Here is a 16,754-nt window from a genome sequence, read left to right on the forward strand (position 1 = left end):
CTGTCTTCTTTGAGGAGAATGTGGGCTATGAATGAATAAAAGATACAAAATAAGAAAGGCTGTCAGTGTCAAATACTCTGGAAGGATATGGACTTTGCAAGTTATTGTTCAAAAATTAGCCTCTTTGTACAGCATGTCGGGTTCAATGTCCAGGTACAAGAAATGACCTGAGGTGAATGATTTTTTTTTTTGCATTCTTGTGCTTCACGCTAAAGAAGACCTCAAAATAGTCCTTTAAAATGAATGGTACTACCTTTGCTATAAAATACAGGTATACATATTTTTCTAATAATATACGGGAAACAGAAGAGAATATTCAATTCTAGTCCATGTTTCTTGGCTTTTTATTATTTATTTTTTATTTTTATCCCGGTTATATGTGAACTTTTTTTTTAAAGACCAAGTAATCATATAGAGCCTATTATGTGAAAACCAGTGGATGTTGGGTCAACTTCTTCCTTCCTTCCCTTCAAATCCCCTCTTAAACTTCTCTTTCTCTGGCTTTTTCCATTTCAACGACTGTATTTAGCCTCTCTCTCTCTCTTTATATTTACCTCCATCATTCTAATTAATGTACATGTATAGCTACTTCTTGATTTTTCTAGGTTTAGGCATTATCTATTGGCTTCTGCTTTGGAAATTGAGGATTTCACTGTTTTCTCTCCCAATTCACCTGAAGACACGTCTTTAACTCCCCAGCTCCTTCATTCTGCCCACATTGTTAATGTTCTAATTTTGGGTAAATCCATATATTTATATTATTATGCATTTATAAATACCATTTATCACTGTCATATTATGATTTCTTCTTTATTCAACTCTACTTTCTCTTGATTTAATCATTGTCACATATTGTCATTTACTTAGTTTGTTATGTCTTTATCATTCACTCATCAGTCTCTTGAGTTGTATAAATCTCCTCTTAATAATTTCAAATAAGTGTGCTATAAAATTCTGTCTAGTTCATCTTCTTGGTGACATTCTCTCAGAGCTTCTGATCTACTGCAATCTGGGCTGATGGTTTCCAGCCCTGCTGCATGGCTGTCATCACTGGGGCCCCCTGAATCATCATGCTAGGGGATCCCTTCACCTGTAAGATGCTTGCTGGCTTCCAGGTCTTTGTGTTCTTTAGCTTATACCAAAGTGCATTGGAGGTCGGTTTTTTTAAGATCTTACTTATTGGACTCATGACTGATGGTTTAGTTGGTATAGAATTTTAGCTTGGAAATAATTGCCCATCATAGTTTTGAAGTCATGATGCCATTTATTTCTAAGCGTCTAGCTGTTGCTATCTAAGCAACTTTTTAATTTTGATCCTGAACCTTACGTATCTGAAGTGCTTTTTCTGGTGGTGGTGATGATTTTTTTAATCTTGTTTGGCAATTCCAGTCTTCTGAAATTTCATGATGTGCTTTGGTGTGTGAATGTGTGTGTGTGTGTGTGCATGTATTAGGTTTCATCTCATTGTATAGTGATGCTTACCCTAAGTTTTAAAAAATATTTTCCTGTGTTAGGTTTCTGTTTTTCATGTTAATGACTTTTCTTAGATGCCTGGCAATTCTTGTCTATTTATATTTAAAAGTGGGGCATATGAAGCTAATTCAGAATTCTACATGCAAGAGTGAGATTTATCTACTCTGTGTTTCACCATGGGTGTTTGGCTGTTTTATCAGAAAGGTCCTAATAATCATACATTTAGGTTTTCTCTCTTGGGGTGGTTGGATATTCCAAAGAAGAATCTTTCAGGCTCCCACCTGGAGAATGTAAGCCTGGGCCTCAGTGGCGGGGAAGCAATTGAGAAAAGGGGCTTGGTCTCTTAATATTCACTGTGCTAAAGTTTCACTAAATTCTCCTTTTCTGTACAATATTCCTGCTATTATACGGGCCTGGAGATCTTCAGTACAGAAAATAAAAGGTGTAGTCTTCTATCAGGGTGGCAGGGCCAATTGCCCAGCTATGTGAAATCGGAGAGAGGATCTAGAACTCTTAAGTCCTTCTTTAAAGGGATCTGAACCAGTCCTCCTGTCTTTAGTCCTTCCTTCATCCCCATTTATAAGAGATCTTGGATTCCACCCATACCTGAGCTCCTTGGGAATCCCAGGGGCAAACCGTCTTGTGGCTCACCTTTCTTTCACTGCCTGTTTAGACTCAGCATCTGGTCTGCTGGATCAGTTACCACTTGTTCTTCTGCTTTCTAGTTTCCAAAATGTTACAGTTATTTTTTATGTCCAAGTATGTTTGTCTTTTTTTTTTAAAAAATGTCTTTTAAAATCATTTTAGAGCAGTTTTAGGAGAAGGTGAAACTAAATGACTACGTTCACCTTAATCAGAATTCTTTTCTCATTTGTGTAACTACGAATTGTTCGGCAAGTGAACAATTCCATAGAACAGGAATAAGACTGAATACAGGCATGCTCTGTCTGTGTTTAGATGCCTGCGCCTGTCATATTTTAAGAAGAGATAACATTGGGGTGAAGTAAAATGTCTCTTTTGTAGGGGTTTTTAGTACAGTTTGGCCTCTTTTTTTAATTCTCTTAGTCTCCCCTTGCAGACAGATACCCACATCCATTTGCATATTGAAAGGAGCCGTGGGAGGTAGTATTGTGCCACATCCTGTGACCTGCTGGCCAGTGGCTTTCACATTCCTTTTGTATAGGATATTGTTATGCTGTGGTGTAGAGCTACCCTTCAGGAGAAGCAAGATTCTTCTCTGCTAAAAGAACGTGGGTTCTTGAGAAAGGAGATTCAGAGAGGATAACGGCATCTCACACATGCGCATGGAGTTCCCTTTCTCGTTTGAAAGATGTAGGGCTCATTGGACTAGATGAGCCTTTCCAGTTCCAAATCTTTCACTTGAGAATTTTGAAAATTTATTGTATTTTAATTGCTTATATTTTTTAGATATGGGCCTTGTATAGTCATTATTATTTTGTATCAGAGACATTATTAGAAGTCATTCAAAGACTTTTGGTTTAGGTGTGTTTATATGGTTGGCTGCCCTTACATTTTCTTGTGTTTCTGTTCCCCTCTTTCCCTGATGGCTACTTCTTGACTACATTAGCTTTTTCAGTTTCTATGACAAGTCCAATTTTTTTCTCCCTCAGGGCTTACACAACTGTAATTTCTTCTTCATGAAACATTGTTCTCCTCATTCTTTGGCTAACTTCTATTTATTTCTGCAAAGATATTTTTTGTTTTCTTATCTCCCAGAGAGGGTTTTTTTTTTTAACTCTTCATCTAGATAGGATCACTTATCAAATTTCTTTCCCCCTCAGCATTTTGAAGTATAATTATATACAATCTGGTCAACTTTTAAGAGACACCGTCTTCTTTCCCTTCATAGTGCTTCTCATTGTCAGTATTTAAATATGCATTTGTGACTGTCTAATATTGACTTCCCTTCTAGACTATAACTTCCATGAGGGCTGTGGGCGTATCTTCCTTGCTCACTATAAATATCTACCTGTTGGCACTGGTGAACACTCAATCAATATTGGGTGAATGAATGAATGAAGAGTACCAACTCAGAAAGTTGATCCTACCAGCACCCTTTGCAAGCTGCATACTTCAGGAAGTCCTAATTATGGTATTTGGGGTTCTGGAATTAGTTTTTTACCCCCAGATGTCTTGCAACTCTACGTAAACTATGTAACTACTGGGATTAAGCAGACATAGACTTGGGGCTGGATCATTATAATCTGTTTATTACTTCCACTGTTTGGTTTCTTTTGTTTTTCCTGTCCAGATCTCTTAATTTGATATCATTAATCTAGATTTGCCTAAGAAAAAATATAAATTTTTCTCCTCCACCCCAGGAAGGATGAAAGGGACGGAGGACAATTTAGTCCTACCACTAGATATTTTTAAAGTATTCAACAGTGTTCATTTTGTCCGTCTTCATTTCCCAGAAAATTATGAATTTGAGGAAAAGGACAAGGAAGTTAGAGGTGATCATCAGGTAACTTTAGTTATTGTTTCTGGAGCAGTCTTTGTTCTTACTATGCCTTTGACCGGAAGTTCCTAGAGGGCCGGAACATGGCTTTCACATATTTAGTCCTTCACAGCAGAATTTCAGTTACTTAACAGTTACTTCATTGTGGCAGTGCTCAAATAAGATTTGTTGAACAATTAATATGAACAGGGTATCAGGTTTTAGTTGCTGGTTGGGACTCTAGCATAATAATTTAACTAACAAAGCCCTCAGCTTCTGGAAGGTTACACACTAAAGGCAAAGAACTGCTCTTCAGTTAAGTGTCAGATGGGCCAGCCAGTAGGGAGAGGCAATAATTCTGGGGCATTGGTATTTTGCCAAGGGTAGTCCCTAAACTTTTGATGTGTTTGGAACAAACTAAGTGGAATATCTTTTTACCCGCTGATGGGTTTTCCCTAACAGGCAGTATAGTGCAGTGGTTAGTTTTTTTGGAAAGCAGATTAGACCTGTGTTTAAATCCTAGATCTTGTTAGCTGTGTAATCTTGGCCAAGTGATCTCTGAGTAGTTGCCTTTACAGTCACAGGGGCCTGATGTAAAGTGTACACCTCCCAGGGAGGTATGAGGATTAAATTCAATAATCCTTTCAAAGTGCTTGGAAAGTACTTTACCCAAAGTAAGATCTCTTCACACCATAGCAGTTGTTGGGATTTTTGAGGTGTGTGCAACCAAGGGGGTTAGAAAAGTTCAAGGGAGGCTGGGCATGGTGGCTCACGCCTGTAAATCTCAGCTACTCAGGAGGCTGAGGCAAGAGAATCACTTGAACCCGGGAGGCAGAGGTTGCAGTGAGCCAAGATTGTGCCATTGCACTCCAGCCTGGGCAGAGACTCCATCTCCAAAAAAACAGAAAAAGAAAAAGAAAAAGAAAAAAAGCCTAAGGGAATGGATAGCAAAGATGATTTTTTGTAAATGACTGTACATTCCTCCAGGAAATTCCATGAAAAACAGTGCACAAGCTACACAAATACCTGGATTGGATTCTGAGTGTTAACTACTAAATGAGCTTTGTTTGCTCCAAAATCAGCATGATGTTCAGAATCGATCCTTTAATTATGGCCTTTGATCCACAATATGTAGGGTGTGCTTTTAAGCCTTAACTCCTTTACGTTTTAAAATCTTAATCATCTGCACTGAAATGTAAAGAGGTAGAGAAAAAAGTACAATATTTGACTTGAAACTTTAGAGTGTGTGCATTCTCTTTAGTTTCTAGAAAGAAGTCTGGGCATTGGGTAATTTGTCTGGATTTTAAGAAGGCCACAGTCTGGAGTTAATGTAATTGCCAAGGGGATAATGGAGATTCATAGTCAGGCAATATAGGTACAGATGAGCAAATTCGAAGCAGGGCGCATCTGCCAAAAGTCTTAGCTTATTTATGATACTTTAAGACTGAGTTCTCAGCAGAAACGTGGAAAGGGAAAGAAAACTGAAAGTCCTAATTTCTGAAAACATGGGCAGTACAGAATTCTTGCATGTCTCCTGTGGGAATTACAGCAACTAGAATGGAGTCTGGCGTAGACAATAGTCATACGTTATTTGTTTTTCATCATGTGTCTTCATGGCTGTGAATGGAAAAGTTCAGTCTTGTATTCACTCTCACTGTTGTTAACATAATTATCACAACAAGATATTTTGTGGTTTGGTTAACATTTTACAGGCACAGATGTTGATTTCCTCTCTTGAAAAGAAAATTGTATATAACTTACCACTATGTCCTTTGCCACTCAACTTTTCAAAGTTATTTAGTTAGCAGCTTCCAGATTTATGGATTTTATAGAAACATAATATTAAAAACAAAAAAACCTTGGCAGGGGGGGCAAAGGTGGGACTTAGTTTGCAAATAAGGACATTAGAAAAACAATACCTGGGGACTATTACTGAGTTCATTTTACGACTATAATACCCTCCTGGAAGATTATAATCTTTGAATAAATAAGTCCTTTTAAATGGAAAAAAAGGTAGTTTTGGTCAGCGCAGTGGCTGACGTCTGTAATCCCAGCACTTTGGGAGGCCGAGGCAGGTAGATCACAAGGTCAGGAAATCAAGACCAGCCTGGCCAAGATGGTGAAACCCCATCTCTACTAAAAATACAAAAATTCTGCACAGCAAAAGAAACAATTGTTAGAGTGAACTGGCAACCAACAGAATGGGAAAAAATTTTAGCAATCTACCCATCTGATAAAGGGCTAATATCCAGAATCTACAAAGAACTAAAACAGATTTATAGGAAACAAGCCCATTCAAAAGTGGGCGAAGGATATGAACAGATACTTTTCATAAGAAGACATATACGAGGCCAACAAACATGAAAAAATGCTGATCGTCACTGGTCATTAGAGAAATGCAAATCAAAACTATATTGAGATACCACCTCACACCAGTTAGAATGGCAATCATTAAAATCTGGAGACAACAGATGCTGGAGAGGATGTGGAGAAATAGGAACACTTTTACACTGTTGGTGGGAGTGTAAATTAGTTCAACCATTGTGGAAGACAGTGTGGCGATTCCTCAAGGACCTAGAAATAGAAATTCTATTTGACCCAGCAATCCCATTACTGGATATATATCCAAAGGATTATAAATCATTCTATTGTAAGGACACATGCACATGAATGTTCATTGCAGCATTGTTTACAATAGTGAAGACTTGGAACCAACCCAAATGCCCATCAATAACAGACTGGACAGGGAAAATGTGGCATATATACACCATGAAATATTATGCAGCCATAAAAAATGATGAGTTCGTGTCCTTTGTAGTAGAGACATGGATGAACCTGAAACCATCATTCTCAGCAAACTGACACAAGAACAAAAAATGAAACACTGCATGTTCTCACTCATAGGCGGGTGCTAAACAATGAGAACACATGGACACAGGGAGGCGAGCATCACACACTAAGGTCTGTTGGGGGGAACTGGGGGAGTGATGGTTGGGGGTGGGGAGTTGGGGAGGGATAACATGGGGAGAAATACCAGTTATAGGTGAAGGGGAGGAAGGCAGCAAACCGCATTGCCATGTATGTACCTATGCAACAATCTTGCATGTTCTTCACATGTACCCCAAAACCTAAAACTCAGTAAAATAAAATACAAAAATTAGCCAGGCATGGTGGTGGGTGCCTATAATCTCAGCTACTCAGGAGGCTGAGGCAGAGAATTGCTTGAACCTGGGAGGTGGAGGTTGCAGTGGGCTGAGATCACACCACTGCGCTCCAACCTGGGCGACAGAGCGAGACTCCCTCACAAAAGAAAAGAAAAGAAAAGAAAAGAAAAAAGATGGTTTTATGGGAACCAAACCAACCAACCCTTATTATTATTTGTTTTCCTCAGTTTGCTATGGATTGCTGAAAGCATTATTGACCAAGTGGTTCTGTATATGGAGTGGTACCAGTTGATGATTCCACACATACATAAAAATGTTGTCTTAATTAAAATTATCTTCAAGAATCTTAAAATCAGTGTTACTGAGGGGAAGTTTAAGCTTCTGTGTCTGATGTGGAGATCCCCCAGAATATAACTTTTTAGAATCAACTTTAGTCATTGGATGTTTGCTCATACTTTCACAGACTTTATAGAAGGAAATAAAAACAAAAGATTATTATTTTTGTTTAATTTGTGTTTATAAAAAGACACCAAATGGTGTTAAATATAAAATAATTTATTGTCCAGCATCTATTCCAATGGATGAGAAAGGAGAGTTGTGATGCTGCAAAATATTTTGTTTTAAAACGTCAACATTCTTGGCTATATGCTATAGAGTTAAGGTTAATGGTGAGTGACTGAGAGAAGTTAAATGTTACTCAGCTTGGTTTTGAAATATATTAAAACTTTTTGTATCTGATTGATTAGGGATAATTATGTTTTCTGTTGGTGTTAAAGCTGATTTGTGTCCTCTGCGGTTTATACCAGCCAAGTGTGTATTTCATAGTTGGGGGGGGAGCCGAGTATGGTAGGGGTGGAGTGGGATGGAACTTACTGTTGATTCAAGAGAGTAAAATGAGGCCAGGTTGTGAGGTGGTAACAAGCTAGAATTATTTTAAAGATAATTTGGGAGCTTTATATAAGTGCCTGGGAAATAGGGAACCCCTGAAATCATGGCATAGTATGGGGAATAATTACATTAACTTTTTCTATCCTTATAATGGAAAAAAGGTGCTTCCCTAGGATTTCTGGTGTATATTACTTATGTATTAAATATATTCTGGCATATCAGAAATCTATTAAGACTTTTTCTATTGATATTATCCATGAAAGGTGATATTTCAGATAATAATTCGACTTTAGAAAACCTTGTAAATAGGTGCAAAGAAAACAAAAGTACAACACCCTCCTTTCCAAACACTTTAAGGATAATTACATATAAAATGAGCTTTTATATAATTTAAAATAGGTAGGTCTTTTTTATTCATTTTTTGGCTATCCACTTGTACTGTTGCTGATGTAACATATTACCATATACTAAGTAGCTTAAAACAACATCATTTTATTACTTTACAGTTCTGGAGGTCAGAAGTTCAAAATGGGTCTCACCAGGATGAAACTAAGATGTCAGCCAAGCTCCATTCCTTTTTGCAGGCTTTAGAGGAGAATCCATTTTCTTGCCTTTTCCTGCTTCCACAGATCACCTGAATTCCCTGGCTGTTGGCCCCGTTTCATTTTCAATGCCATTGGTGATTAGTCAGTCTTTCTCACAATGCCATCTCCCTGATTTTGACTCTTCTGCCTTCCTCCTTCCTACAATTGTGATTACATTGAGCCTACCTGGATTAATTCAGGATAATCTTTGTAAGGTCGACTAATTAGTAAGCTTAATGCCCCCCAGCCATGTAACATAACAGTCACAGGTTCCAGGGGTTAGGATGTGGATATCTTTTGGAGGAGCCATTATTCTGCCTACCACACCGCTGTATCACACAAATACACATATTTTTTCTGCCTTAATTATTCTACTACAATATGGGTGGTTGTTTCTTAATTACACTTGCCTAAGAAATAAGTGATAAACTTCTTAAAGGGACAGGAGTCATTAAACTTGAGCTAAAGAGAGAGCTCATTCATATGACTTTTAAAATGTCAAATTTTGAATTTATTTGTGCCATATACTCTAGCTGGTACCCGTGTTTTTGTGCCGTGTGGGAATTCTTCCTTGCTTTGAATTTCCTGCCAGTTACGTAGCTCACTCAGTTGATTTTTATCCCTGTGTAATTTAAAATTTCTGGCTTGAGGTTTTCTAAGAGGCCCTAGTTACTAAAGTTAGGAGGTCAGGGAGATGGTCCATTGTGACTTTGGCTTACATGTTAAATAAAAATTATTCAATGATGCTCAATAAAGCTCAGGAAGACTATTCAGAACCGTCACCGTAGGTATAGGGACCACTGCAATGGGTTCTTGCAAAGGAAGAGGAAAGATTGAGTTCAATTTCAATACAGCATGGGGAAGTAGGAATTTATAGCCAAAGAGCCAGGTGGGGGTCAGTAGATGGAAAATTTCTAAAAGGAAACATAAGGGGTAAGGGGTTCTCTGGCTAAACCAACCTAACAGGATTCTTGCTGAAGACTGGCTGAGGTGATCAGACATCACCTGGGGGATGATGGAGGAGAAGGATGATCAAATTAGATATGGGGGTTCTTGCTAAAGTCACTTAGCCAGGCTCTTGGCTAATATGGAACTTCACAAAGAAGTGCGCAGATGGGTTTAGGAGGTTTGGAAACCTGACTAAAGTTTGGCCAAGCAAAGAATCTTTGTCATTTCTCAGACTTTGAAAACACAAAAGGTTATTCCTTTCACGGTGATGTGGTGGGTGTGGGGTAGTTGGTGAGGTGTAGGGTGAAGGAATTGGGAAGGATAGAAACAGGTGTGCCTTGGAAAAGAAACTCAAAGTGATTCGTTATAGAGTCAGGACTAAGGCCATGGAGATACTGTACTCTGGTCTTCTTTCTGGTAAGCCATAGCTTTGAACTGAGGGTAAAACCAAGGAAAGCTATTGAGGTAAATGAGAATCACTCAACCTTTTTTCCCCCTAACCCACTGAATATGAGGGATTTAAGCGGAGACAAAGGGTGTAGGTGTTGTATATATTGTGATCATCCAACTGAACTGTGAAAACGTGGTGAAGTAAACCTGATTAGTTGAGAAGGAGGCTTTTTGTTGTTATAAGTCATGTTTCAATAAAGAGTAAGAAGCAACACTGCAGAAAAAGTATAATTATGGTTCAGTTTATTGAGTTGTTATTTTTCACTTGTCTGTGATAGAGTGTAGAAAGAGGAATAAAATATAAAAAGTTTGTCATCGACAGCTGAGATGCTTATTGCCAAATGTATTTTCTGTGGCACCTAAGTCAAGATATTCTCTATATTTTCTCTTGGTTATACCATGAATGTGAGGACAGAGCAATGCTGACCTCTGCCTAACCCTAGTACAGGTAACTGTTTTAGGGTGCTGGTTTATGATTATATCAACTAGTTTTTGAAACAATTTTTTTATTATCCTTCCTTGTGTAACTTAAGTACCCTCAACTGGTAAACACTTGTTTCTATAGCCTGTTTCTTAATGCAAGTCATGGCATAAGTTTTTAGTGTTTTCGTATCTTGGCTGCTTCTCAAAGTTGGAGGTAAGCAAATCTGGAGGCAGTGCCTCCGACAAAGACTTGTCATTTCGATATACCATTATGCTCTGTGTTTTCTAAGCCTTTTTAAATAGCTGAATGTTTTATATAAGTGAATGAGCTGCTGTTGTTTGGACTTGCATTTCCCCCCCAAATGTTGAAGTACTGATTGAATCTTGGTGCAAAACATGCAGACCTTTTTTATGTACTGTACTGAACAGAGTGCTTGTAAGAAATGTAGGCAGGTAAAAGGATTAGTTTTAATTATGTTCAGAGCTAGTGTGATCATGAAGTTGGGGCACCCCCTCCCACTCAGGTGCTTTTCTATGACACTGGCCTTAAGACATTTGCCTGAAAGGTGTGTTAAAAGAGCAGTCATTTAAAGTTCTTTCCCTGGCATTCATGAGATATTTCTCATTACCTAGAGAATACCCAGACAAGTTCATGCTGCTTTTTTACAATGTATTGACGATAACATTGTGTTCTTACTGCTGAAAGATGTTCAAACAATTTGGATTCTGCTACTACACTTCAGTGTAGTGGGTTGAAGTAAAAAAATTAAAACAAAACAAAAAAAAAAACCTGAGACTGGGTACTTTGGCTCACGCCTGTAATCCCAGCACATTGAGAGGCCAAGGCGGGTGGATCACGAGTTCACAGGACATCGAGGCCATCCTGGCTAACACAGTGAAACCCCATCTCTACTAAAAATACAAAAAATTAGCCGGGAGTGGTGGGACGTGCCTGTAATCCCACCTACTCAGGAGGCTGAGGCAGGAGAATTGCTTGAATCTGGGAGACGGAGGTTGCAGGGAGCCAAGATTGTGCCACTGCACTCCAGCCTGGGTGATGGAGCAAGGCTCCATCTCAAAAAAAAAGTAAATAAAATAAAAACTGAAAACAATTACCACCAATATGAAAGAAAGTACAAATCTATATATTTTGAAGAGCTGAAATGAACATACCAGTTTCCAAAAATATCCCAACTATTTTTACTGCTGGAGAATCAGTATATATTGACTAGTGTATTTTTCAGAGTTTAAAGTGTTCATCCTTTACTGTGAAACTCATATGAATGAAAATACAGGAGGACTGATGATTTTGATTTTCTTGTTTTCTTCCATTTCTCATTTGAAGGAGGTTTATATAGGTAACAAACAATTCTAGCATAAATATATGTTCACATTTCTGTTTAGAATCCTGTTTCTGTTTAATATACTCAAATCTTTTATAATTCAATATATCCCACTGTAGCTGTTTAATCAGTTTTATATTTTAATGATTAAAGAATAATGAAGAAATAGCATTGAATGTGTAAATGCCAAAATCTCAAATAACAACCAAAAGTTTGTGTTTTCTGTTCTACCCACACCAAGAACAGAAATTTTAATAATTTTTTGAGGTAAGCTTGAAATAGTGTGGTATAAATAATAGTAATTATTATTTATTTCTAAGGCACTACTTTAAGTACTTTATAACTAATTTAATCCTGATAACAACTGTCCCATTATTGGGATGAGAAAACAGAATGATGACTTGGCAGAGGTGGCCCAGTTTCTTAGGTGATTTGTCAAAGGTGGCTAAGTGTTGGAGTGGGAATCAAACCCAGAAATCTGACTCTAGAATTTGAGTGCCCAACTTCTAAATAGTGGAAAAAGCTGCAGCCTACCTTCTCCTGTCTGCTCCCAAGCAAACCTGTGCTCTTCTTGATGAATATTCTTCAGTATTTTGGGCTTTAGTATGTTCATCTATCTTGAGAACTTCTGATGTCACAATACATATTCTTTAAGCTATTTTCTAGCTCCAAAAATCTAAATTCTATATAGTTGAAAATTAACCATGTATTTAGCCACCAAATGGAGACTGATACAATAAAATTTGATGCTAACATTAAAAAGAATCAGGTAGAACACTCTTCTGTTTTGATGAATATGTCCTAGGACATTCGTCAGAAGATCACAGGTTTGCTCAGTAGCATACAAGAGAAGATGGGCTACAGCTTTTCCACCATTTGGAAGGTAAGCACTTAAACCCTACAGCCAGATTTCTGGGTTTGATCCCCACTCCATCACTTATTAGCTGAGTCACCTTTGCCAAATTAACTGTTGTTTGGGTCTGTTTGCTCATCCTAATAATAGGACTAATATTCAGTTGTCAGGAAAATAATGAACTAATTATATAACTGTATGCATACTGTGATTCCATTTTTGTACTAAAAAAAAAGAGAAAGACACACACACACACACACACCACACACACACACACACACACACTAGTATATGCATAGAAAAGTTGAAAGATTGAATAGGAGTTTTGAATATGGAGGAATATTTCTTTTATCCTTTACACATTTCTGACTGATCAAGTTATTCATTATAGGTATTACTTTAGACATGAGAAAAAATAGAGAAAAAATTAAATTGTGTATCCTGATATGTGCTTATAAGTAGACTAGAGATAACAGAAAAAAGATCTCCTGAAATACCAGAGGTTGGGCCAACTGTCAGATTAATAGAAAGAGCAAATTATTTCCTTCTTTAGCTTGTGAAATGACCATGAGGCCTTCAGTTGTTTTTGTAGCTATTTAAATGATCACCATGTTTTGTAACCTTTTTTAAAATTCTTGTGTGAGCTTTTTATGTGATTCCTAATGAATAAAGGGTGACTACAGTAAAGTCTGGATTGACTTTTTTTTCTGTATTTTCATTGATGATAGTCTGAATATAGGATCCATCTTGAGCCTTGCTGACCAGGTATATATTGGCCACAAGTGGCTTGATTTGGCTTGTACATAGTTAAGTACGTAGTTCATTGGAAACCTGAACTAAGTATTTTGAGAGTACAGAATGTAGTCTGAGCCTTAAGTGGAGAGAAGTAGTTAGGGACCTTGGACCTTGAGAAATAAGAATGATAATGCCTGTAGGACCAAAGGAATGTAGATTTACTTTCTGAGTAAATAAACATCCTGAGTGTCTCAAGATGTCTCCATATCATTTCCATTTACTAGTAGAGGAGTACTGGGACACCCTACTCTTTGTGAGATACCTCACTACGCAGGCCTTTGGGATTTTAAGGAGCATCACTAGGAAGTCCTTTTGGGAAGCTGGTAAAGCTACAGGTAAAATTCTCCCGTGGTACAAGTTAGATCAAACATGGTTCATTTTATGCCTGTGCTGTATCAAGTATCTGAAGTAGATTCTTTCCAAGCTTAACCTTTCAGACAGTTTTTAATCTATAAATATTAGTGTTTAAAAGTATAAAACCCTGTAAAGTCATTCTATCTGTTACACCCCCTCCTCTCCTCACTCTACCACAAAGGTATATATTTCTTTTTTTGCCAGGTCAAAGATCTTTATTAGGGTGAGATTAGATTTTTCATATTAGGTGGCTGGAAAGTACAGCCAGCTGAAAACTATCAACCATTTAGACTACATGCTTCATTTGAATTGTGTTTCTGGATGCAAGTCAAGTATGACAACTGTGGATTTCATAACTTTCTCTAACTTGATTCAAAAATGTTTTACGGCCAAAATACTTCTGAGGTCTTTTCTATCCTTTCTTGGTGAGGCCCTATGGAGGTTATTGGTATTAAGACTATGTTGTGGGTCTCATAAAAATGGAGGAGAGATGAGAAGCCTTGCATCTCTTATCCTTGCCTCTGTTCTTCCAGGCATGACTTACCTCTTCTTGTTCAAAATGAACATCTCAGTGGGTCCATGCCTCTGATAATAATTTATGTCATGTATTTTGTTTGCTTTAGAAATGCTTAAGTTCTTTGCTTGAAGTTACAGCTTTTAGGCAAGATAGAGTTAAGTTATGAAGAGGAAGCATATTGTCAAAGAAAACTGGGTGGATAAGAAGGGACTAGAGAAAGTAATAGTCAGTTGGAATAATTCCAGTGCACGGCCATCAGGATTTTAATGTTCACTACCATAGTCTTCCAGGAGACACCCAAGTCCAACAGAACTTTCTGTTTGGGGATGTTTTTATTTACAGGTACTATCATCCATGATATCTTAGCCCCCAATTATTCAGTTTGCTTTTTAAAAAATTCAACAAAGCTTTTTATAAGGGAAAGCATTAATTTTGTAAACATAGATCTGAGTAATTTATAACAGCATGTGAGCTATTTCAGGAAATCAACAGATGTTTATTGAGCACCTATGATGTGCTAGATACAGTACTTAAGTTGAAGTAGTTATGATTCTGGCAAAAAATAATGAAGACTTTATTGTAAAACAATAGGAATAGATTAGAGCAGAGGTCCCCAAGCTTTTTGACACCAGGGACCACTTTTGTGGAAGACAATTTTTCCATGCACTGGGGTCAAGGGGATGGAATCAGGATGACACTGTTCCACCTCAGATCATTAGGTATTAGATTATCATAAGGAATGTGCAACCTAGATCCTTCACATGTGCAGTTCACAATAGGGTTCCCACTTCTATGAGAATCTAATGCTGAAGCTGATCTGATAGGAGGTGGAGCTCAAGCCACAATGCTCCCTTGCCCACCTGCTGCTCACCTCCTGCTGTGAGGCCTGGTTCCTAACCAGCCATGGACCAGTACCGGTTCACTTCTTGGGGGTTGGATACCCCTGGATTAGAGTATTACAGAAATATTTAAGAGGGGAAATCAACACAAATAGGAGACTTGCATCAACTGTGGACAGTATGAGAGAGAAAGTATTGAGATAAGCTTTGGATGATGGATTGGATGATGCTGCCATTTACTGAAATAGGAAATATAGGAAGAAGGAGCAAGTTTCTTTTGTGAGTCATAGGATTGATACTGAATTTGGATTTTTGTTAGTTTGAGAGTACCTTAGGGTTATCTAGAGATGTTTAACAGGAAATTTAAAAACTAGTTTGGCTCTCCAGAGCGGGAGGTTGAAGCAGATACAGGATTCAGAAGTCATCAAAATAGTTGAAGCCCTGGGAATGAAAGGAATGTCCCTACGTGAAACATGTCAAATGAAAAGTATCACTGGACCTAAATACATATCTTTGCTTTCTGTCTTCACCACCCCAGTAAGATGGTGCTTGTGAAGATCACCCTATTCCCAGATACAATGGTTATCTGTGTGTTCTGATCTAACTACTCAGAAACATTCATCTTAGTTGGTTACCTCCTCCCTCTTAAAACACTTAAGTTTTGTTTTCTGGTTTTTTCTCACCAGACTGACTGGTTTCTCCTCTTGTGCCTTCTTGTAAAGATTAGCAAACTTTAAAACTCTGCCTAGATCACCCACCCCCCAGCCCCACTCTTTTGTCATTAGCGTGACCTTAGTGTAATAATTCTAGAGGAAGAAAAAACACAGGAGGAGTCAGATAAAAGTATAAGATTTGCCAAATGTACTAGGGTGTGATTTAAAAGGATATATGTTCCTTCCATTCAAGAAAAATATGGCTAGAATATAGAATTCCATTAGCCTCTGTCCAATAATAAAAGGCTAGGAAATAATTTAATTAAACAATTGCAAAAGTTCTTGCCTTTGTGGGACTTATGTTCTAGTGAGGGGAGACTGACAATAAACAAATAAATAAGGAAATTACTGAGTAGGTTAGAAGACAGTAAGTTCTGTGGGAGAACATGTAAGGGGGATAGAACACATTGTGGTGGGAGAGGTTACAGTTCTTAATAGAGTGATCAGGGCAGGTCTCACTGAAAAGGTGATATGTGAGTAAAGACCCAAACAACATAAAGGAGTGACTATGAATCGTGTATATCTAGGGCAAGAGATTTCTAGGCAGAGGGAATGGTAAGAGCAAAGGTCCTGAAGTTGGATGTTACCTAGCATGGATCAGGAACTGCAAGAAGGCCAGTTTGCTTGGAGCAGCTGACTGAGAGAAGAAATAGTAGTAGATGTTGTCATAGAAATAGTTAGGAGTGGGGGAGGCAGAAGGTAGTGGCAGATTTTATAGGACACTGTAGTCTCCTGTAAGAGCTTTCATTTTTTGCCTGAGTGAGATGGGAGCCTTTGGAGTATTTTGAATGGGAAAGAGACTTGATCTGGTATCTGTAAACAGGATCACTCTGGCCACTGTGCTGTAGACTATAGGGAGGTTTGAGTGAAAGCAGGGAGCCAGTGTGGGACTTTGGAATAATCAAAGCAAGAGATGGTGATGGCTTAGATTGGGGTGGTAAGGGTAGAGGTG

At 38.0% G+C, this 16,754-nt stretch overlaps 1 protein-coding gene and 1 long non-coding RNA gene across 17 annotated transcripts in view; one reads left to right on the plus strand and one right to left on the minus strand.

The window, feature by feature from the left end:
• Positions 1-12,326, minus strand: part of LOC144581457 (uncharacterized) — a 35,141-nt gene extending 22,815 nt beyond the window's left edge. The window contains exon 1 of the long non-coding RNA XR_013532312.1: positions 12,266-12,326. This is a non-coding gene — a long non-coding RNA (uncharacterized LOC144581457). The remainder of the gene's footprint in view (positions 1-12,265) is intronic.
• Positions 1-16,754, plus strand: part of ARL15 (ARF like GTPase 15) — a 436,720-nt gene that overhangs the window by 105,202 nt on the left and 314,764 nt on the right. For 2 of the 16 annotated variants that reach the window (XM_035291579.3, XM_035291578.3), the window contains exon 1: positions 12,419-12,614. The exons of the other annotated variants lie outside the window; for them this stretch is intronic. Coding sequence is in view for 1 of the 2 variants with exons in the window: in XM_035291578.3 (XP_035147469.2) it covers positions 12,585-12,614 (30 nt within the window). In the remaining variant the exon portion in view is untranslated. Of the gene's footprint in view, positions 1-12,418; positions 12,615-16,754 lie in introns of those variants that run through there. 16 annotated transcript variants of the gene reach the window in all.

The sequence above is a fragment of the Callithrix jacchus genome, chromosome 2, assembly GCF_049354715.1.
Source record: "Callithrix jacchus isolate 240 chromosome 2, calJac240_pri, whole genome shotgun sequence".
Lineage (NCBI taxonomy): Eukaryota > Metazoa > Chordata > Mammalia > Primates > Cebidae > Callithrix > Callithrix jacchus.